The 24114-nt window shown below is 43.9% G+C and overlaps 1 protein-coding gene across 1 annotated transcript in view; it reads left to right on the top strand.

Annotated features, from left to right (window-relative positions):
- Positions 1 to 24114, top strand: part of maml3 (mastermind-like transcriptional coactivator 3) — a 109296-nt gene that overhangs the window by 54207 nt on the left and 30975 nt on the right. The window contains exon 3 of the mRNA XM_058091681.1: positions 1624 to 2589. Coding sequence (XP_057947664.1) covers positions 1624 to 2589 — 966 coding nt within the window. The remainder of the gene's footprint in view (positions 1 to 1623; positions 2590 to 24114) is intronic.

Here is a 24114-nt window from a genome sequence, read left to right as displayed (position 1 = left end):
TTGTCCTCCAATGAAACGCTTTGCTCAGACGCTTCTGTTTTTATTTTACGGTACCAGTTGATCAGGTACGGGAATCCACTGGCCAATTGTGTGCGAGTTACGCCATCCCACATTATAGTACTCAATCAAGTCTGTGCTTTCCCAGTGGATCAACTGTGACTGTAAATACAGAGACAGACGAAAGAGTGAGTGACACGGAAGAAAAAGTGAGAGATGTCGGGGAAGTCGAGTGATACAGAGAGAGAAGACAGACATGAGGGAGCCAACAGGAAACTAAACTACAAAGCATAGCAACAGTTAGGTTAGGGCAGCCCCATTTAGCATGTTTTTTGGTTTACGTTGAACATATCCGCCCAAATTTTGCCTCTGTTTGCGTACATTCTCCGGTTAGCATACAATATAGCACTGGTCTCGTTGCATTGTTAATACGATGCGTGAGCCCAGCAGTGTTCTTAATGTATTTTTAATGCAAAACGTCCTTGTTAGCATCCTGTTAGCCTGCTAATACTTGTCATGATGTCATGAGCGGTTGACTTTGTAGTACCACAAGTCTCAAAAATGAAACACATTCTACAAACATAGAAAACTATTTGAAATACATATACATTATATGATGAAAGAAAGGGATAACTGAACATTTAAGGTTACTTTACCTTCATTGAAGGCACGATTGTTGCCAAACACAAACACCACCTTCGTGTTTTGCTATAAGCTATTTCATGAATGCAGTAGTGTTTCTCACCTTATTTGATCAAAATGCTGACACTGGCAACTTTCTGAGACACCGTTTGGGGTTATTTTGCAGCCGTGGGGAAAAGACTATTGAATTCAAGAAATAACTTATGGCAAAACCCTAAGGTGGTGGTCCGTGTTGGTATCGCTGCTACATGGCAAGTTACGTCACGATAAAAACATGTTTTGATAGTTTTTTTTTTATTTATGCAAGGTGGATTTAAATTTGGGGTTTACACCACTAATGTGCTGCACGGTGGTCGTGTGGTCGTGTGGTCAGACCTCACAGCTAGGAGACCCGGGTTCAATCCCACCCTCGGCCATCTCTGTGTGGAGTTTGCATGTTCTCCCTGTGCATGCGTGGGTTTTCTCCGGGTACTCCGGTTTCCTCCCACATTCCAAAAACATGCTAGGTTAATTGGCCACTCCAAATTGTCCATAGGTATGAATGTGAGTGTGAATGGTTGTTTGTCTATATGTGCCCTGTGATTGGCTGGCCACCAGTCCAGGATGTACCCCGCCTCTCGCCCCAAGACAGCTGGGATAGGCTCCAGCACCTCTGCGACCCTCGTGAGCATAAGCGGTAGAAAATGAATGAATGAATGAATAATATAATAATTATATTTGAGATAATATACTATACCTTCCAAAAACATGCTAGGTTAATTGGCCACTCCAAATTGTCCATAGGTATGAATGTGAGTGTGAATGGTTGTTTGTCTATATGTGCCCTGTGATTGGCTGGCAACCAGTCCAGGATGTACCCCACCTCTCGCCCCAAGACAGCTGGGATAGGCTCCAGCACCCCGCGACTCTCGTGAGCATAAGCGGTAGAAAATGAATGGATGAACACAATTAATGTGATTTTTTAAATCTTTTTGTGCTCCTCAGGTCCGACCTTCATCATCAGGCCCTCAGTTTGCCACCACCGCCAATGGCACACCTCCTCAGCAGCCTTTGCAGCAGTCCCCTGCCGTTGCCATGGCGTCAGGGTCCCCATTACACAACTGTGTGGCTCGCTCTCCTCAGACCCCGACCCAGGCTCAAACGCAAGCAGTTCCAAGGCCTGGCAACGGATACATGATGAACCCAGGCCCTGGTGTAAGCCAGGCAGGTACCGGACAAACAGGGCCTGGGCTTGTCCCGGGTCAGCCAGTCGGACCAGTAACACCGGAACTTTCCCCTGCAGAGCAACTGAAAGCAATGGCTGCTCAGCAACGTGCTAAACTGTTGCAGCAAAAGCAGCAGCAACAACAGCAGCAGCAAGCGGCCAACTGGTCTCCAGCAGGCCCTCCAACCAGCCCTTATAACGCCGGTCCCTTTAACCAAGACAAACCCAACAGCCCAATGATGTATCCACCACAAGCCTTTAACACACCACAGGCCCCGCTAGGGGCTGGAATGGCCCCCAACAACGGACCCAAAGCTCCCATGAACAACTACCTCCCTCACAATCACATGGGCATGATGGGCCAGCAGCAGCAGAACAGTATCAGCCAGACCACCCTGTCCAAGCAGCAGCAGCAGCAGCAGCAGCAGCAGCAGCAGCAAACGGCAGCCATGTTGTCCTACAACAACACCAAGCCACTGAGCCACTTCAGCGGCAGTGGGGTCGACCACATCGGCCACAGGATGACTCCACCCGTGGGCGGGAACGGTCAGGTCAAGAACCCTATGTTGCCTCCCTACATGGCTGGTGGAGGAGGTGGGGGCCAGGGGGCGGGGCCGGGGCAAACCCAGGGGCCAATCCCGGGGCAAACGGCCCATCTGAGCGAGGAACAGAAGCGAATGTTGCTGATGAAGCAGAAGGTGTTGAACCAGAACATCCCCTACAGCAACATGCAGCCTCACGGACAGGTAAGTTCATTGTGTAATACCGCAATCATTAGCTAACGGTGAATTAGTGCTGGAGTCTTGTCAGCACTCTGGGTCTGCCCCACCTGGAACATTTGCTTCCTTCATTTGACCTTGGAAGGCCAACCAATCATGTCCTTGTGGCAGCAATCATCCTCGGGTTTATATCATGAACAATTCGGTGAGAAAGCCAGATGAGAAAACATAAAACTATCGTCCTTTTATGAAATCTTTCAACACTGCAGCCAGGGAAGGTAAAATGGCGGCAGTTACCCCAGCAACAAGCCAGGGCTGGAAGCAGGCGTAGGAAAATGGCCTGTCGAGAGTGTATTGATGCCTCTGCAACACGACCAGCACTGATAGCCCCCCCCACCCCCCTCCTCCCCCAACACACAAGCGCACACGCTTGCACACGCTTACACACGCTTGCACACGCTTACACACACCACAGCAAACAGCAAAGCTAAACGCCTCCTTAGCTCATATCCCCAATCTGTCACAGCTGACTGATGGCTGAGATTGGACCACTAAGCCAAGCCTGCCGATGTCATTACCACATCAACCACCTTGGGCGCCTGGGGTCCGCATCCTGGTGACTGGCCTGGCGCGGCCATTTTGGATTCAGCTAGGACGCAGGTGTCTTGAATAATCCATTGGAGGAGAGATATTAAAGGGACTGTATGCAACTCACTCCCAATGGCAATTTTTGCTTTAGTGGTTTAAGGCTTATAAGGCTGTGGTTTAAAATAGTGGTTTGTACGCAACAATGATGATATTTCTCACAAACTAATACTACTAACTTATACATTTGTGTCCACCCATGCTGTATACGCGCACACAAAAGCAGTCTCAGAGACACCAACAATTTACATTCATGTTGTCATTAAGAAAAGCTTTACTTTAATCCGTCGTTTATCGCAGCTAATTGGTTCCAGACCTGACTGTGATGAGTGAATTTTAGCAAAGTAGGATTCTTCATTGATAAAGCACATTTTTTTGTAGTTGGAGCATAGAAAACCTGTTTATGGCATTCTAAATACATTCTTTTAAGATTATTACAGCCCTCTCGACATAAAATAACACCCTTATAGTCACATTTACGCTCATATTACCCAATATAGAAGACATAAGATCAACTTTTCAAAAGATATTTAAAAGATAAATAATGTGTGTTGCTGTAAATGTGTTGTGGGTTTAGGGGAGCTGAGTGGGAGGCAGACAAGAAGTGACATCAGGGCTCGGTGTGGGTCACGGCCGCAACAGTAGCCCATGTCAGGGATTATTGTGCCTGTTGTGAGATGCTAAAAACCTGTTGTTGCGGCAATCAAGTCTGATGCTTTACAGCAGGGGTGCTCACACTTTTTCAGCATGCGAGCTACTTTTAAAATGACCGAGTCAAAATGATCTACCCACTACAAAAATGCAAAACATCTATTTATTTTCAAATGTATTGAGGATTATTTGTACTTACAATGTATGTTGATGTACCTTACATAACCAAATGAGCCAATATTGCAAAACACACATAATTAACAATTAACATTTTTTGTAATTACCTCCACATTACTCCACATTTCCCTTCTTTGGTACTGCGATGGTAGAATGGCATATGAGGCAAACGCACTTCGAAAAAGACATTGTGAAAAAAAAGTCCACCTCCCATTCCGTATGGAAGTGATATGTTTTTGCCTTTTTACTTGGTCCAGCTCCTTCACTCATTTTAGTGACCATAAACTTTAGCGAGGGCTTAAAATCTAACGCAATTCGCCGACTAGCTTAGCACTTTGCATCGTTGTTTACGCATGAGCGGTGACCTAAAGGTCAAAATTCAGTTGTCATCTGACTGGTTGTCCTGTATGTCAATCAAGTAACGGGGATGGATGATAGGCTGACATCGTAAGTTCTGCTGCACTTAGAGACGTTGTTTGATTTGATTGGTCGCCCGAAGGGCAACATTCAGTTGTCATCTGAATGGCTGCCCTGTATATCAATCAAGTGACGGCATTGATGCTGGGATGATATTTTTTTAATGTCACGCCGCGATCGACCAGCGATCGACCAGTACCACCTCCGCGATCGACCGGTAGATCGCGATCGACTTAATGAGCACCCCTGCTTTACAGTAACATTTGTGACACCCAGTGACTAGTGTAGAACACTATCATCGCAACATCTTTAAATGCATCTTCTGAATGCCTTAGATTTGTATTTTACTGAATTTAGCCATGTTTATTCAGTGATAGACTGAAGTGCAACGTGACATTGGGTTATTGTACATTCAGAGATAGCTAACGTTGGTGTTGCTTGGGGTGGGGGGCACTGATGTGTCGGTGGTGGGGGTGCGAGTGGCATAGGGGACGATACTATTGTCTTTATTGATGTTTGAGCGATGCTGGTGAAGCAAATCATACAGTGCAGTGGTGTGTACAGGTAAGTACATTACTACTACAGGTTCTACTAAGTATTTAAAATCACAGGTGGGGGGAGTGAAAACAATTCTGTCCTCGAGTGGGGGCATGACAAAAACTCATTGAGAAGCATCGCTTTAAGGCCCGTGCAGTGCCTGTGGTTGTGTTTGATAGTCATTGTGTGTGTGTGTGTATCGCTGTTTCTCATCTTTCTTTGTCTCCATCTTATGCACTCATTTCTTCCGTTTTGTTCATGATATGACTTCAGTCCATCACCTCCTCCTCCTCCTCCTGCCCTCTGCTGATCCCTGTGTCTCCTGCTGCTCCTCCTCCTTGCCCACCCCACCCCCTTCCCCTCCTGCCAGAGACACTCAGCACCAATAAAAGAGCAGATTTATTAATATGGGGCCTTTGTGGCTGCCGCCTGGAGGGTTGTGTGTTTGTGCAAGCATGCGCGTGTGTGTGTGTGTTTGTGTGTGTGTGTTTCATGGATTTCGATGGGCGGCTGGGCGGGGTTTGAGAGATTTATTTGAGTGAGCAGAGGAGAACTGGAGACGAGAAAAGTAGGAGAAGAAAGCATGTGCAGAGGGGGGAAAATGACCTAACACAGAAAGGCAGGCACGGAAAGGAAGGAAAGGAGATTTATTCTAAAGTGAAAATTACAAATATGAAAAACAAAGTCAAGGACCCGCAAAGGGGAAAAAAATAAGTGAGATGCAAAGTTGGTTATTTAGTGTGTGCCAGAATTTATACCTAAATGACACCCGGATGGACTTCTGAGTCTCTCACATAGGCGGCATGAAATGCATTTGAAATACAGTCACAAAAATATGTTGTGGTTGTCGTGCACACTGGAAGAAGGACACAGGCTTATTGGGAGGGTAGTTAGTACTGTCCATTTCGTAGGCGCAGATCCTTTCACATGTTCAAGGATGCCGCCTTTATCCTATTATATGATGGTGGTAAAACATTCATTCAAAAAGCAACTGTGGTATCACACTTAATGACACAAGGCATTAAGTCTGCCTTCACGGGGAAAGGAAAGTTGATCTTTCTGCACTTTTTGGTGAAATTTGCCCATCGTTCACAATCCTTATGTGAAACAGTATATATGAACACATATTTCTTTCCCTTATCTGTGAATTATAATGCAAGAAAAAAAAAGTTAATATGAGCTAGCTTACAATGCCGTCATTGGGACACACCGATTTCGACTATGAAAAAAACGTCTTTTAAAAAACTGACTGACTAATCCTGGCCTGCCAGAGACTGGGGCATTTCATGTATTGTTTTTATTGTCATGTACAGTGCTACCTTGGCATAAGAGTGGCCCAACTAACCAGTGCTTTTCACATTTTTACAACTCTCTGATGATTGTGGCATTGAACTGCCAGCTAAATTGGACGTCCAGCTGCTGTTGAAGGATGTCAATGTGATGACCTGGCTGAAAACCAGTGTTGTGCTAGCCTTAGCCATTTAGCATGGAACATGGATTTTCAACACCTGGGTAAAACATATGTACATTATAGCAATGTGATTGATCCTATTTATGATGTAATATATATATATATATAGATATATAATATATATACTGTATAAAACTGTACATCAGAGAACGCTAGATGGTCCGTTCAATGATGCAGCTCACATTTATATGTATATATGTATATATGTATGTATATATGTATATATGTATATATATATGTATGTATGTATATATGTATATATATGTATATATATATATATGTCTGTTTCTATATATATGTATGTATATGTATGTGTGTATGTATGTGTATATATATATATATATATATATATATATATATATATATATATATATATATATGTATAAACACAAACATATATATATATATATACGTATAATGATGAATTTAATTTCCATGTATTTTAATGTGTTTTAAACGAGAATTACAATGACATTAAGTTTGCAATTTGGAGGAAATGTTTTATGACTATTGCCATGTGTTTTAGGAATTAGGTATTATTTTAAGCTGACACTGTAATCACAAAAACATGTTTGTGTCAGTGTGAGAAGTCTCACTCGCTCACATTTTGTATTTGCTGAACGTTTGTTGGCAAGTTTAAGAGCTAATATGCTAATAATAAAGAAAAATAATCCTACAAAAATATGCTTGCTGATTCTATTGGTTTAAATAGTGGCCCATAGTTCCCAAATTGATATCCTGTAACCAAAATTTTACGTAATTATCGTTGTAGTTAATTTACCACAGAGAGATTTCGCCTACTTACTATAGATAAAAACAAATTTCTATCTGTGATTAAATATGATTAATTCTCAGTTAACTGTGGATTTAAAATGTGATTAATCACAGTCAAATCTTTTAATGGATTGACAGCCCTATTTAAAACACTACCCAAACTTCTTTTCTCTGTGCATTGATACACATACTTGCATGCATGCTAGTTCTGTCAACAACAGCAGACAATACAGATACAGCAACAACACGATGTCTCCTATGGATGGCTGTGTCTTCCAGCACAAGATGTGTGCTCCAGTCCTCAGGTAAAAAATAGTGATCTTGTTGAGTCTTTGTAGCCAAATTGGGAGCTAGGTATCCACTCTTCCGTCTGTGAAGGACGCTGACTGAGTCCGCCAGATGAAGAGTTTTTTTGTGAGGGCTTTAGAGTCAAAATAAGCACTATTTCCCATGATGTCTGTTGTCAGCTAGCTCATATTAATTTGTTTTCTCACGAAAAGGAAAAGAAATATGTGTTTGTGTTTCACATAAGGATTGTGAATGATGGGCAAAATTCCAAAGAAAAGTGCACTTCCCCTTTAACCATTTGAACGGCTCGGGGTCGGTAACCTTTACTATCACAGGAGGCATTTTTCCCGATCTTCCACTGGAAAATAAAAATAGTGTGGAGCCACAAAACATCACACAGCTTATTAACACTCGTTAGTCAAACCTCGCTAGCTGACGTCTTAAGATACGTATGTGCAGAACGGTGAATTGACAAGCTTTTAGCTAACATGGCTCCACTTAACTCTCAATCAGTGAACAAATGTGGTCTCCGGTTCGAGCCCAGCTTGTGCAGGGCTGCACTGAGGGGATGACCGCAGCTACACGTGTAGGCCTACTTTGAAATAAAGGACTGGTTTTCAGAAAATCCCTCAGGCTTGTTTTGAAAATGACTTTCAACATATTTTTTGTTTTTGCTTGCTAATTTTTCAGCACATACGGGTAAGCCAGCATCGTTGGCAAAGAAGACAAAGAAATATGTCCATGCAGAAATAAACGCTCTGTTTTTTCATTGTTGGCATTCATGGTTGTCATACCGCAAGGGTAAACAGCCAGGATGCATTCATGGACTTACAAACAGTCAGATATTTTCAACTTTTTCCACACAAATTTTTGCGCTTCTAGAAGAGAGCACAATAAGGGGGTTAAAGTGCTGCGGGTTGCAAGAATTAGAGTGAGTTGTGCCGGTCGAAATATTCCGATATTATGTGGGATTGTCATCAAAGCTGATTTCTGGTCACATGACTGCAATGGGTTGGTGACATCATTGTTTTGGGAAAGAAGTGGGATGCTTGTCAACATGGAAACAACAAGCTGGCTTTTCTGGAGTTTCCCCTCTCTGGAAGCCATCCAGAGGCATTCCCAGGCCAGTTGAGAGACATGGTCTCTCCGATGTGTCCTGGGTCATCCCCCAGGCCTCCCACTGGGCGGACTTACCCTGAACCTCTCCCTGGAGACATCCTGGGTGCTGTAAGTGTGTGAGGCATATTTAAGGCTTAAACCCGGATTGTGTTGTGAGTGACCAATGGCAATTGAAGAGAAAGGGGTGTTCTGGAGCTGAATCAAATGTAATAATAAAGACAATAATAATAATGGTAATAATGGGTTGGTTTTATGTAGCGCATTTTAGCAAGGCCACCACCACACATTAGATAGACTCCCTTTATTGTCATTGCACAAAAACACAGTAGTGAAATTGCCAACGAAATGTTGTTGCCTGGCTTCCATATAATAACAGACACAAAAGAAGATAAGTAATAATAAATAATAATAATAAATAAATAACATTCATATACCAGTGCGAGCTACACTGGAAGTAAGGTGAAGTAGGTGAGTGTTTTGCCCAAGAACACAAAAGCAGTGACTGGGTGGAGCCAACCGCCAACCGCCCGGTTTCTGGATGACCTGCTGTACCTCGACCTAATAGTAATACTCAACAATAAAATAGTCATCACTACACTCACTTTTATTGCAAATGTTAATCCTCGACAGACAAGTTGATTCTGAAGTCATCAGAAATGTGACTTAGTGTCCGTGACTGGAGTCCACACCCCTTTAATCCCTATATTTATGACAACCATAGAGTGGCGAGGGATTAGTGTGTCTGTAGTTGTTGTTGTGTACATTTGCTAAAATTTTACTTCGCTTTTTGGACTTTGTACTGTCTTGGTGTTTTACACCGCAGTTTGGCACGTCTTTGTTGAAAGTATGAAGTAAAATTTGGCCTCTGCTTTTGTCCATTGTCTTTTCTTCCTGGGTTTTTGTAAACTGTCATGGTTTTGGGCGATGGATTACGGTATGTGTACAGACTCGGCTTTCAATGGCTTCTCCCTGGTACCCCGTTAGCTTAGCTTTGTGCTTGACTGAGGCGACACCAACCATGACTCGATTCTGTTTTGTTTTTCAGGTTGTGCGTTTGTGCGTTTGCGTATTTGTGTGTGTGATACGCAAACACGACTGTCACTGCTCCGTCTCCGCCTTTCCACCGTGTCGGCTAATCCGGTTAGCAGCTGCTCGGGGAAACTTCAGCCAGGCTCCTCAAAAGCTTGTTAGTCAAGCTTTAATTGTTGCTCCCTCGCATATCGCCGTGATGCTAATTTATGGCTGTTGTCGCGGTTACTGTGGCCATGCTGGTGGATGTCTCGGTGGAGAAAAGACACGGCGTGTGTGGATTGTGGGTTTATCCGAGTGATGGATTGACAGCTGCTTGCCCCAAGGAGGCCTTTCAGAACCATGCTGAGAAATTGAAGCGGGTTTGATCATTTGGATGTGTTAATAAGTCAATGTGTGTTGTCACGCATGTAGGAAACGACGGTGTCACACACTAACTACAGTATATGAAGGAGGGGGTGCCGGTGCTGATAGCCCTGTGAGTCACGACATCAGCCCCCTCATACGTGCGTATGCACACTCGACAATAAACAGGCTCTGAAAACGCCCACAGGCTTGCACACTCTGCCGAGGTCCTTCCTGCTGCATACTCTCTCCACGCCTCTCCCTTTGCTCAGGTAATTCCTCTCTGATCATTGTCTTTGTCCTCCGTTTTCATCCTGCGCCGACAACCCCCTCGGAGTCAGCAGCTGTAACGCACATGCACAGTTTCCTCACACGGGACGCACCGTGCCAACCCGTGCATCAAAAGCGTCCAATCAGTCTGGGACTTCAGCTTCCGTGCGCTTTCACTGAACTGCAGCGAAACAACCGACCAGTAGATGGCGGTTTCTCATGACCTCAATGGAAGGTGGCGTTTCAACAGCCCACGGTGCAACCTAAAAATCCTCATCAAAACGTGTGTGCTTACTAGCAACACAAGTCAAGTCCACACGGGATTGTCACTCGGGTGAAGCCGCCTCCTTCCCGCCATGTGACAAGACGCAGCAAATCAAATGCTTTATTCAGAGCAGCTTTGGCATTGGAGCGAGGCAGGCACACCAGGAAGGAAGTTGAGGGTAAAGAGCTCAGAATCTCTCTATCCTCCATCCTTTCTGGGAAAGCTTTGGGAATTCCAGTCTTTATTGGTAGTAATGCTGTTGAATTAGTAATAGTTGGATGATAAAAACAACTTCTTTTTGGACTGCTGACTCTTATTTTGAAGCAGGGGGTATTGTGTGCAGAAGCCATTAGTGGTGGTGGTGGCGGGAAAAGAAAGAACCGGGGACGACAAAGTCATTTCTCTCTCTTCCCTTCATCTGTACCCAGGAGCAGAGAGAGATATTACCCTCCCTCACGTACACAGATCCTCTACTCCTCCGTCTCTCTCGCCCCCCCCTCGATCTCTCTCTCTCTCTCTCGCACACACACATTCATAGAAGTGACTACTGCTCACTCTCTAACTCCTCCCCCCTCTCTCAGGCACACGTGTCAGGGCTTGAGCTGAGCTGCTCTCAGATCCTGTTGAGAGGCTCTGAAGATTGGGGGGGGCAAGTTAGTGTGCGTGTGGTGGTGGTAGGAGGGGGGGGGGCGCCGTGTTCTGGCGTGTATTTGCTCTAGCCGTCTCTTGTGAGATGCTCTCTGTGAAGACAAACGCCTTCCTTCTCTCTCTTCTCTCCTCCTCTCCTCGTCACAATTTTACATTTTCTTCAGTTTACTGTAGCCGTGCTCGCTTTTCGCCTGCCTCAGTTTTATATGAGTCAAATGTTTTGGTCAAATGTTGACCAAAAATTTCCTTCAGTTTTTGTATGCTCCAGTTTTTTATTGTTCCTAATTTTGTCCAGATTTTTTGCTTCAAATTTGGCCTTGGTTTTCATATTGTCATTTTTGTATGCCCTATGTTTATGTTGAAAATTTTCCACTCCAGGGTTTTGTACGATAAAGTTTTGTATGATTCATATGTTGTCATTTTCATTCATTCATTTTCTACCGCTTATCCTCACGAGGGTCACAGGGGTGCTGGAGCCTATCCCACCTGTCTTCAGGCGAGAGGCGGGGTACACCCTGGACTGGTGGCCAGCCAATCACAGGGCATATATAAACAAACAACCATTCACACTCACATTCATACCTATGGACAATTTGGAGTGGCCAATTAACCTAGCATGTTTTTGGAATGTGGGAGGAAACCGGAGTACCCGGAGAAAACCCACGCATGCACGGGGACAACATGCAAACTCCACACAGAGATGGCCGAGGGTGGAATTGAACCCTAGTGTCCTAGCTGTGAGATCTGCGCGCTAACCACTCGACCGCTGTGTCATTTTGTGGACACACAAATAGTTTTTTTTGTATACTATCACGGTTTTTGTTTGAGTCATCAAATGTTGGTTTTTCTACACGGTCTTGGTTTTCATACAACTTGTTTTTTTTTATGTTTGTATGATTTTGTTGAAAATATTTGCAGCGGTTTCTTAGAAAATTTTCACTGAAATTTGCCAGGGTTGTTGTACAATCCAGTTTTGTATGATTCGTATGTTGTCATTAAAAAAAAATTTTGTTAAAATTGAGCTAAAATTAAAAGTAAATACAAAGTTTTTTGTATACTATCTTGGTTTTTCTTTGAGCCATCAAAAACTTTGGTAAAATTTGACCTCGGTTTTGGTGCACCTTAATTTTTTTTAGGATTTTGTTGAAATTTTTTTGTTGAAATTACCAATATACAACTTGTTTTTGTAAATGGTCTCATTTTTTTGTAAACTCCAGTTCTGTATGATTCATATTTTTACATAAAAATGTTTGCCCTAAATTTACCAGGGTTTTTATGAGATCCAGTTTTGAAATATTCACATGTAAAAAAACGCAAAATGCAAAAAACGTTTTTTTTGTATACAGTCTCGGTTTTCGTACACCTCAGTTTTTTATGATTGTTCGATTTTTATGAAAATTTTACCTAAAATTTAGCTTTGTTTTCTTGTATATCGTGTCATTTTTTCATAAACCCCAGTCTGCTTGATTGCTATTTTTACGTAGAAAATGTTCACTTCAATTATTGCCTGGGTTTTTGTATACTGTCTCAGTTTTCTCTGTTTTTTTGTACGAATCCTCCATTATGGCCCACTCTCCTTACGTCTCTGGACAAAGTCACCAGTGACTCTGCAAGCAACGGCTAGCTGCTTGGTTTTGCTTATGTCGACATGAGTCAGCCAGTCCTATGGGAGATTACACACACAGAGATGTGTGTACTGTGCCTGTGTGTCTTTTATTCTGTGTCTGTGAGCCAAAAGGAGGCTGCATAACAAATAGACATCACCTCACACACACACACGCACACACACACACACATGCCCTCACACACTCCCTCAGAAAGAGAAATGCATGTTTGGTGGCTGGCGTACACACTCACAAATAGCCCGCACACACACACACACACACACACACACACACACACACACACACACACACACCAGGCAGACGCTTCCCTCATGCCAGCTCAAACTTTGGCTGCCTTCCTCGGCTGCCGGTTGCTATGGAAACCATTGCTCAAGGCACCTTCGAGCCCAAATCAATGGCTGCTCCAAGATGAGGGTAGACAGGGTTTGCTTATATATATATATATATATATATATATATATATAAACATATATATATAGTATGTGTGTGTGTTGGTGTTTACACGCGACAGCTCGTCTGTGTTTTAAACGCTTGCAGGTTTGTGTGTCTTGTAGTGACACTATCGCCAGCATTATTTGTGTAGGACAAATTGGATTTGAATAGTAACATAGTAACACAGTTAGGACATGGTGGAATGAAAATTGCTGCAAAATTAGGAAGTATGTGAGGTCAGACATTTTATTTTTTATGTAATAACGTGCTTGTTCCATGTCGCTAATCACCTTTTTTGTGTACACACACACACACACACACACACACACACACAGACATACATGAGAGATGACACAGATGTGACCCTGCCCTTGTCCCTTAAATTCACCCCATCCTGCCCATCTGCTCAGTCAGATGCAAACACACACACACACACACACAACTGGTTAGTAGCAGGTCCCACACACGCATAAGAGCAGACAGTCTTGTAAAATTGGACTGTTCACCCACCTGTGTGTGTGTGTGTGTGTCTTTACGTTAATATGTCAGCCTCCCTCTCAAACCCTGCAAGCGCCGATGTGATGCTCAAGGGAAGTGTGGGCGGGTTATTACAGGGGGGGAAGGCTCTTTGAGGATTAGGTGGAGAATTTTGCAAGTCTTGAAGAGGAGCGAGGAGGTAGTGCTGGTGGTGCCGGCAGGGAAGATCCATCAACTGTGGTGCAATTTACCTCAAACGGCATCTGACACAGCTAATCCTCTTTTAAAGGAGCCTAATCCAACATTTTGTACCTGACACCGAAGAAAAAGCATGCGTGTGCGACTGGACCTTGGTAATCAAACAGCAAAGTTGCATAAGAGGGCCTGCCAAAACCTTCCTCCACCACTGTCAAGGGAAAATCTGCCGTTGGCGCTAAAATAGACGAAAGAGGTGACAAGCTTTTTGACAATAATAAGTACAATTGAATAAAACTTGCATGCAAAGATCAGAACGAATACAACCTGAACAGATGGCTTCTAGAGAAATGTCTGACTATGTACAGCAGAGGTAGGGAACCTATGGCTTGGGAGCCAGGTTGGGCTCTTCTGATGACTGTATCTGGCTCTCAAGCATTTCTTACCACAATAAAAATGTATTTTTGCTAACATTTTAAAGTAAACCATCACAGAAATGACTGTTAAAAATAATATCAAAAATCAAAACTTTCTTATGCATTTTAATTCGTCCATCTATTTTCTACTGCAATATGGCCGACCATATCCATCTTTCCTGATGATATTTTCCAGGTCAAACACTAAAACTTGATTATTACTGGATAATGCGGTAGTCTACCTCGGTCATTGAGATGTCAACATGTAAATGTAAACTTTCCTCCTTTAGTCAAATAGCTAAAGCTGCAGAAGCAAGCCTTCTGACGAAGATGGCCAAAAGAATGAAATATACTGAGTACGGTGCAAAACCATGCAGCAGCAGAAGTTGTATTAATGGCAACAAGTATTTGATTTATTATTAGACACTGCGCTGCTCACGAAAGTGTACTGGCCACACCCCATTGGCGTGGGGTAGTGTGCCTGGTCTACATAATTAGAGCCCATTATATCTAAAACTGTTGGTCCTACATAAAAATGCACACATTTTATTGCATTCAATGTTTAAAAAAATGTATATGGCTCTCACAGATACACATTTTAAAATATCTGGCCTTCATGGCTCTTGTAGCCAAAAAGGTTCCCGACCCCTGGTGTACAGTATGCTATCAATATACTGCACTAGACAGCATATGCAAGGGGAAAGCTGATCTCCAAGACAATGAAGGGCAGACTCACATGCCTAGACACCAAAGACTATTTGAATCAGGTGGTAAGCATGTGGCGACTTCTACACAGAGATAATCATTTAAAAAAAAAAAAAGAAGGCATTAACTTGTTACTCTGTGAGCCAATGAATGGAACACCCTAATATTCACTGGTACAATTCCGTATTTAGTACCTATTATGAATAAACACTTGCCTATTTGTGACACATTCGCTCACGTGTGACTGCGTGTTGACAATGTTATCAGGCGGTGCCCATGTTCCTCTCCTCTTATGCACCGTGATAAAATGTAGGGAAGGACAGAAAGGAGACTCAGCAAGATGGAAGAGTGGAGAGGACCTTCGATATGAGTGCAGACCTGCCAACATGTGTGAATTTGTTGTACTCTGCATGCAATTTGACTCTTGAATTGGCTTGTACGTATGCTACACTGCTCTCCATTTTGTTGCCATTGGGCTGGTTTCAATTTCAAGTTCTGTCTGTACAGTACAGATAAATACATAGATATTAGCATTTTCTCAGTATTTCAAACCGTGGGAGGGGCGGACGAAAACATTTCTGTCCCCCATTGGGGGCTTGACCGTATAATTGTATTAACTTGTGTTTGATGGCAGCCTGTTATACGTTATTTATGTTAGAAATCCCTCACCGCTTGGTGCTTACATTTCGTGGCTTCACTGCTTCACGTTTTGAATGAATAAATCCTGTAAAATGTCATGTATTTATAGCCTAAATTAAGCATTTTCAATCATAAAAATGACTAAATGAACTAGAATACAAATACAAGGCATATGGAAGATGCATTCAAAGACGTTGCAATGACATGTAGTATTGTACACAGGTCACTAGGTGTCAGTAATAGACTCCCTTTATTGTCATTGCACAAAAACACAGTAGTGAAATTGCCAACGAAATGTCGTTGCCTGGCTCCCATATAATAACAGACACAAAAGAAGATAAGTAATAATAAATAATAATAATAATAATGTGGAGAATAAATAGATAGAATAGACACCAAATATGAACAACATAATGTAAAGTGCAGCGTGAACAGTAAATTGCCCAAATAATTTAAATAATTAAAATAAATAATAATAATGTAAGTAAAGGTAGAGGGGCTTATTTGGCATTGAGCAGTCTGATGGCCAGGGGGAAGTAGCTGTCTCTGAACCTGGTCGTCCCACAGCGGATGCTGCAGGGCCTTCTCCCCGATGCCAGGCGAGAGAACAGTCCATGCTGGGGGTGTGTGGGGTCAGAGCAGATCCGACGGGCTCTTGATACACACCGGCTGTTTGCTATGTCCTTAATGGGGGGGAGCTGGGTCCCGATGATCTTCTCCGCTGTCCTCACCACTCTCTGCAGTAACGTCCAGTCCGAGGCCTTGCAGCTCCCAGACCAGACGGAGATGCAGTTGGTCAGCAGGCTCTCGATGGTCCCTCTGTAGAAGGTGGTACGGATAGGAGGGGAGAGGGAGGCTCTTCTCATCCGCCGCAGGAAGTGCAGTCGCTGCTGTGCCTTCTTCGCCAGAGCGGAGGTGTGGAGTGACCAGCCGAGGTTGTCCGTGATATGCACCCCCAAGTACTTGGTTGTGTTCACAACTTCTACGGCTGTGTCGTTGATGCTGAGTGGAGTGTGGCTGGGTCTGGATCTCCTGAAGTCGACGATGATCTCCTTTGTTTTGTCAACGTTCTGGACCAGGTTGTTCGCTTTGCACCAATCCACGAGGTGTCTCACTTCCTCCCTGTAAGCCAGTTCGTTGTTGTCCTGAATGAGGCCCACAACTGTTGTGTCGTCCACGTACTTCAGGATATGGTTGCTGCTGTACTTGGGGCGACAGTCATGGGTCATCAGGGTAAACAACAGGGGGCTCAGAACACATCCCTGGGGTGAGCCGGTGTTCAGGGAGATGACACTGGATGTGTTGTCGCCCACTCTGACATACTGGGTTCTATCTGTGAGGAAGTCAAGCAGCCAGTTGCACAGGGAGGTCTTAAGGCCCAGCGGCTCCAACTTGCGTACCAGGTCCTGGGGGATGATCGTGTTGGATGCTGAGCTGAAGTCTAGGAACAGCATCCGTACATGGGTGTTTTTCTTCTCCAGGTGCTCCAGGCTCAGGTGGAGAGCAGTGGAGATGGCGTCTTCAGTGGAGCGGTTTGGCTGGTACGCGAATTGGAAAGGGTGGAGTGATGGGGGGAGTATGGAGGTGATATGGTCCTTAACCACCCTCTCGAAACATTTCATAATGGTTGATGTGAGTGCAACGGGCCGAAAGTCGTTCAGACATGTAATAGATGGTTTCTTGGGCACTGGAATTATTGTGGCGGACTTGAAACACGGGGGGACTACAGCTTGGGCCAGTGAGGTGTTGAAGATGTCTGTGAGCACGTGGGCCAGCTGGTCTGCACATTCCTTGATCACCCGTCCTGGAATGGCGTCTGGGCCTGCAGCTTTCCTCACGTTGACCTTCCTCAGGACTCTCCACACAGAAGCAGTATCAAACTTGACTGCCTGTTCATCTGGGTGGGGGGTAGCCTTCCTCGCAGGGTTATTGTTCAGAGCCTCAAACCTTCCGAAGAAGTTATTTAGCTCATTGAGGAAGCTGATGTCATTCTGGCAGGGTGCAGGTCTGGCTTTGTAGTCAGTGACAGTCTGGATGCCCTGCCACAGTTGTCTGGTGTTGCCGGGGTCCTGGAAGAAGCTTTGGATCTTCCGGCTGTGGGCACGCTTTGCCACTCTGATGGCACGGTTCAGATTTGCCCTTGCTGATCTGAGTGCCATCACATCACCAGATTTAAACGCAGCATTGCGTTCTCTTAGTCTTTCACGCACCTCCTGAGTCATCCAAGGTTTCTGGTTGGCCCGTGTGATGATCGTCTTGGTGACTGTAACCTCCTCCATGCACCACTGTATATAGCCTGTTACAGATGCAGCATACTCCCCCACATTGGTGTGTTGGTTGTATGTTGCAGCTTCTCTGAACATGTCCCATTCGGTGCACTCAAAACAGTAATGTTCCACTGATGAGACAGTAGCCACCACAAGAAGTACTGTACAGAAACTGGACATTAAAAAAAGCAGCAACAAGGACCTCTACCATGTATGAGTGCTGTGAGTATTATCTTACAGTCTTACAGTTGTATGCAAAAGTTTGGGCACCCCTAACATGAATAAATCATTGGGCCTTTGGAGCGAGTCTCACATTTTGATCCATCACATAACTGATGGACATATATATTAATATATAATATTTCAGGAGTGAATGAGGTTCAGTGGATTGTGATGTGCAATGTGCATCAACAGGTGCCAAAATATGGGCACCCCCGTCAATTGTGTTGATTCCAATACCTCCGCTTATACCAATAATTCCAATAATTATTCCAATAATACCGCTTATTTGGAACACAACATGGCTTTGGTGAGCTAATCAAGCCTTGTTTTTCTCTTTACATTCATCTCCCGTGAAGACAGGACAACATGGGCTCCTCCGAACAGCTGTCCCATGACCCGAAAACTTTCCACTGTGAGGAACATAACGAGGAGGACCACAAACACAGTTATTGTAGATTCCAGGAGTGGTGTGCTGGGAAAAATATCAAAGACAACCTACAGAGCACTTCCAAAGAGCTATGGTGTCACTGTGCATTGTTCAACAATTAGAGGCTGTCGGAGGCATCAAGACGCTCTTATTGCAAAAGGAGGCTCTACTGAACAATAATAATAATAATTGTCCATAGGTATGAATGTGAGTGTGAATGATGGTTTTTCTATATCTGCCCTGTGATTGGCTGGTACCCCGCCTCTCAGCCAAAGACAGCTGGGATAGGCTCCAGCATACCCGCGACCCGCGTGAGGATAAGCGGTAGAAAATTGATGGCTGGATGGATGTCTCATTTTCCATGAATATGTTATTATAGTGGCGGCACGGTGGTCTAGGTGTTAGCGCGCAGACGTCACAGCTAGGAGACCAGGGTTCAATCCCACCCTCGGGCATCTCTGTGTGGAGTTTGCATGTTCTCCCCGTGCATGCGTGGGTTTTCTCCGGGTACTCCGGTTTCCTCCCACATTCCAAAAACATGCTAGGTTAATTGGCCACTCCAAATTGTCCATAGGTGTCCATAGTCCAGGGTGTACCCCGCCTTACGCCCGAAGACAGCTGGGATAGGCTCCAGCAACCCCCGCGACCCTCGTGAGGAAAAGCGGTAGAAAATGAATGAATGAATGAATGTTATTATAGTGGGTAAAAGTGATTATAAGGGTGTTCGTTCATGTCTAGAGGACTCTAATAATGTTAAGAACTGTATTCAGAAGGTTGCAAACATGTTTTCTATGCACTAACTACAAAAATATTACATTTCTAAATAAGGAATCCTACTATTACACGGTGATAAACAAGGGATGACTGTATACCTGTTCAAGTCTGCCTTCGGTCAAATAGTTGATGAGTTAAAGGGGTGGAGCCAATCCAAGACATCTGCCATGACCAGGAAGGATGCCTGTCACTCTAAGTCTATGAAGCTCGTATATCAAACCAAAGGAGCAGTGAGACATCCCCAGCCGAGCGAATATAATTCACTTTCCGAGCAGAGTTGCAATTTCACAGCACTGATCATCAGTGTCATGTGGTTCATGCCGTTAGCTGCTGCACGTCTGCTGTAAGAAGACGTCTCGGCTACGACATAGACTGTAGACTAAGACTGTATATATGACTGTATGAGGCAGAACACCTTCTCTCGCCTTCCATCGGGGAAACGACTTGATGCGCATCGTATTTCTCCTTTCTTGACTCTTTCTTCTTTGCCGCTCATATTGTATTTTTTCTAGCATACACACAAGGATGTGTAGCAGTCTCACACAAGGTTGAAACTCCTGTGTGTGTGTATAACTACTGCAGTACCACTACACAATGGGTGCAAAAGGCCACTTTGGTATTTTGTAAAATACCACGCACATGTAGGTATACCAACAAGTTGTATGTACGTATATATTTGAAGAAAAATGCATCTCAGCATTGGGATATACAGTAGATGAAAAAGCCTATTATTTGTGAAATGGAGTTTTTTCTCCTTAGTATATGACGTTATCTCTTAATATTATGACTTCATTCTCATAGAATTGGACGAGTGGTTAGCGTGCAGGCCACAGAGTTAGGAGACCCGAGTTCGATTCCACCCTCGGCCATCTCTGTGTGGAGTTTGCATGTTCTCCCCGTGCATGCGTGGGTTTTCTCCGGGTACTCCGGTTTCCTCCCACATTCCAAAAACATGCTAGGTTAATTGGCCACTCCAAATTGTCCATAGGTATGAATGTGAGTGTGAATGGTTGTTTGTCTATATGTGCCCTGTGATTGGCTGGCGACCAGTCCAGGGTGTACCCCGCCTTACGCCCAAAGACAGCTGGGATAGGCTCCAGCACCCCCGCGACCCTCGTGAGGATAAGCGGTAGAAAATGAATGAATGAATGAATAATATAATAATTATATTTGAGATAATATACTATATAGAGTATGATATCAATCAATCAATAATATATCTAACATTGTAATATTGTGCCTATAAATAAAATGTATTTTTGTTATTATTATAATGACATGTATATTTTGCATATAAATTATATGTACGATGTAGTAGGGGTGTATGCTAATTATTGGTACTGATAATTATCAGCCAGGTTTCCCGATCGGCTGATAATTATCGGTATTGGAAATTGAGAGTTGGACAATATTGGCATATCATTTTTTGCCCCAAAAATATGCAACATTGCTAATTATGGTACATCTAAAACAAAACAAAAAGCATATGGACCTGAACATGGTGTGTGTGGCTCTTTTTTGCACTTTTTTTTGCTGCTTTTGATCTCGGTTGATCTTGCCGCCGCATCGTGTCTTTGGCAGCAGCCATATTGTACGCGGACCAGACAATGCACGCAAACTGTGGCGTGAATTTTCGACGTTAACCAAAAAACACGGCCCGGGGAGGACATCAACCAAGGTTCCACCATGCTGTACTTCACATTCAAGCGGTTAGCATGGCTTCTCGTCTCATCCTACTCTGTCTTGATTGGCGTGTGTGTGGTGTGTTTACTGTCCTCTGGTGATAATAGTACTACAGTAAACCTCGGATATATCGGATTCAATTGTTCCCACTGGTTTTGTCCGATATAAGCGAAATCCGTTATATGCGTATACCGGAAAATGTCCGTTTTACGCATATATCGGATTTATATCCGGTATATGCGTAAATGGGATTTTATCCGTTATAAAAAGGCACTTCCTTGACTATGTTTCCAATGTACCTGGACGCGCAGGCAACGCTGCAAACGCTGCAAATGACGTCGTATAGCGGCCTGTCACGATTTGGCGAATCGGAGCGTCACGATGCGGCCATCCGATATATGCGAGGGAAATTTCATGGAAATGCATTGGAACGGGACTGGAGATTTTGTCCGAAATAGGCGAAATCCGTTATAAAAAATCCGATATATGCAATGAATTTTTATTGGAAATGCATTACAGAAAAATCGGTTCTTTTTTATCTGTCCGTTGTGAGCGAATTTCCGATATATCCGAGTCCGATATATCCGAGGTTTACTGTAGTTAGAAATGAGTGGGGTGCAGCCTGTTGCTGCTGATTGTTCTCAACCTTGCAGAGCAGAGGTGCAGAAATAAATAGGCGGTCAACAGTAAAATGACAGGTTGACTAATTTTCACGGTCGATTACGTCGACCAATCGTGGCGGCACGGCGTCATTCCTTCACGTTCTCGGGTGAGCAGACAACTGCTAAGCTCACGTGTAATCCCTACGTAGAGATGTGAGTGGTTAGCAGTGTGTTTGTGGAAACAATGTGCTGCTTAACAATCCAGGGCTTTCATGTGAATGCATCTATTTGTTTTTCTACTCAGTTTCTCCTTGGCATAGACAACAAGCTTGGCTTGATGACATTGTGTGTGTGTGTGTGTGTGTGTGTTTGTGTGTGTGAACATGGAAGGCTGGTATATGTTTCTCCCTCTTGTGAAAAGCAATCTCCTAGACTGTGCTCATAAATCAAGGTGGGGGATGGAAATGAAGACGTTCATGCGTGCATGGTGGTGGGGTGGGGGTGCATAGCTGTGGATTTTACTCAAACGGTTTGTACCTGTCCTAAGCGGGGGGGTTGTTGTGTTGTGTTGGCTTGTGTTTGCCTTGGCTCGACGTGAGTCCGGTGTCAGCCTCAACTGATCTGTCGTTCTCGCGAGCCTGCGCTCTCATTTGCTGCTCTCTGACATTAGACCGCAGGGTGCCTCATTGAAGATGAAGAGTGATTTAGGAAACTAATGAGCCGTAATGGACAATGTGCCCTCACTGTGATGCAGTCACTCATATGGGGGAACTCTTCCTATGTCGCTCATGACAGTGAGATGAGTGAAATCCGTGCTGCAGATAATACACATTTTTTAATCCGGTGCACAACCCCACCGGATGAACAAATTACAGTAGGGGTGTGCTTTTTTGAAAAGCGAGAGGAGTACGGCCATAACAGCTCACAAACAGCTCACCCCCCAACACACGCACCTCTCATTAGCCATAAAGTTGCGGGGCTGCAAGGATACACACTGCAAAGGAGTGAGGCCTTGAGAGGAGTAGGAAAGGAGGAGGAAAAAAAGCTGATTGCAAAGCCAAATGCCACCACCCCAATGTGGGAATATTAGGAATGAACAAGGCGCGCCCATAAACAGGAACGAGCCAGTCGGCCGAATTTGTTCAAAAGTGGAGGCAAGAAGCACAAAAAGAACTTGCTCACCTAATTGTTATTAATTATTAGAATTATTTATAATGATATAATTATTATTCTAATTATATTTATTTTATATGTATTATATTATATTATTATATTTTATTATAATTATTAATTATCCATATTGGGCGGCACGGCGGTCTGGTGGTTAGTGCGCAGACCTCACAGCTAGGAGACCAGGGTTCGGTCCCCGCCCTCGGCCATCTCTGTGTGGAGTTTGCATGTTCTCCCCGTGCATGCGTGGGTTTTCTCCGGGTACTCCGGTTTCCTCCCACATTCCAAAAACATGCTAGGTTAATTGGCCACTCCAACCAGTCCAGGGTATACCCCGCCTCTCGCCCGAAGACAGCTGGGATAGGCTCCAGCACCCCCGCGACCCTCGTGAGGAAAAAGCGGTAGAAAATGAATGAATGAATGAATTATCCATATTGGTCACAGAACTACACACGACAGTGAAGACTCAGTGACACCTTGGAAAAAAGCCAGCATTTTAAGAAATGCTGCAAATGTTTTATAGACATCACAAATTGCCTGTGAGAAAATATGTGTCCACAAATGGTCATTCTACAGCTTTACAGACTGAAACATGACTTCTTAAAGGAAGGAATTCATGGAAACAGGAGCCATAAGTCAGCCCCGTCACCCGTCTATGATGTCATCAGCAGTTGACTCTGGAGATCTTTGCTAGTCTCAAAAATGTTGAGACAAAACAGACTTTTATGATTGTAGTTTTACGTGCCAAATCCAAATCAAAATTCAAGGACATGAGGAGTGAAAGTGATAAATCAACATTTAAGCTTACTTTTGCCTTCAATGAAAACGCAAGCGAGATGCCAAAACATGGACGCCACCTTTGTTTTGCTGAGTTATTTCTTGAATTAATTCGTGGTTCTCACCTTCTTCATCGAAATGTGGTGCACGCTGGGTTATTTTGCAGCCATGATCCAAATAAAAGCAGAGGTGAGAAAGTTAAAAAGGTGGAACAGGTGGAGGAGGTGGGCAAGAGGAGGATGACAAAGCAAGCTGTCCATGATGGGCAGAGACCCCCCCCCCTCCAACACACACTCACGTCACTAAGGAGCTCCATTAGTGACAGGATGATACATCCAAAGTCGTCCTGCCTAGTAGCTGCACTACCAAGGCATTGTCGATGACATCAGTGGTGCACTGAAAAAAGGCAAATGACTGTGTCATTCCTGTGAAGTGCATTTTTAAATTGCTCTAATTGGAAATCATAGTTTCCAGGTTGAATCTGATGTTTCTACTTTGCTTTAAA

The sequence above is a fragment of the Doryrhamphus excisus genome, chromosome 1, assembly GCF_030265055.1.
Source record: "Doryrhamphus excisus isolate RoL2022-K1 chromosome 1, RoL_Dexc_1.0, whole genome shotgun sequence".
NCBI lineage: Eukaryota > Metazoa > Chordata > Actinopteri > Syngnathiformes > Syngnathidae > Doryrhamphus > Doryrhamphus excisus.
The sequence above is the reverse complement of the archived record's forward strand: the minus strand, read 5'-3'. Positions and strand labels throughout refer to the sequence as shown.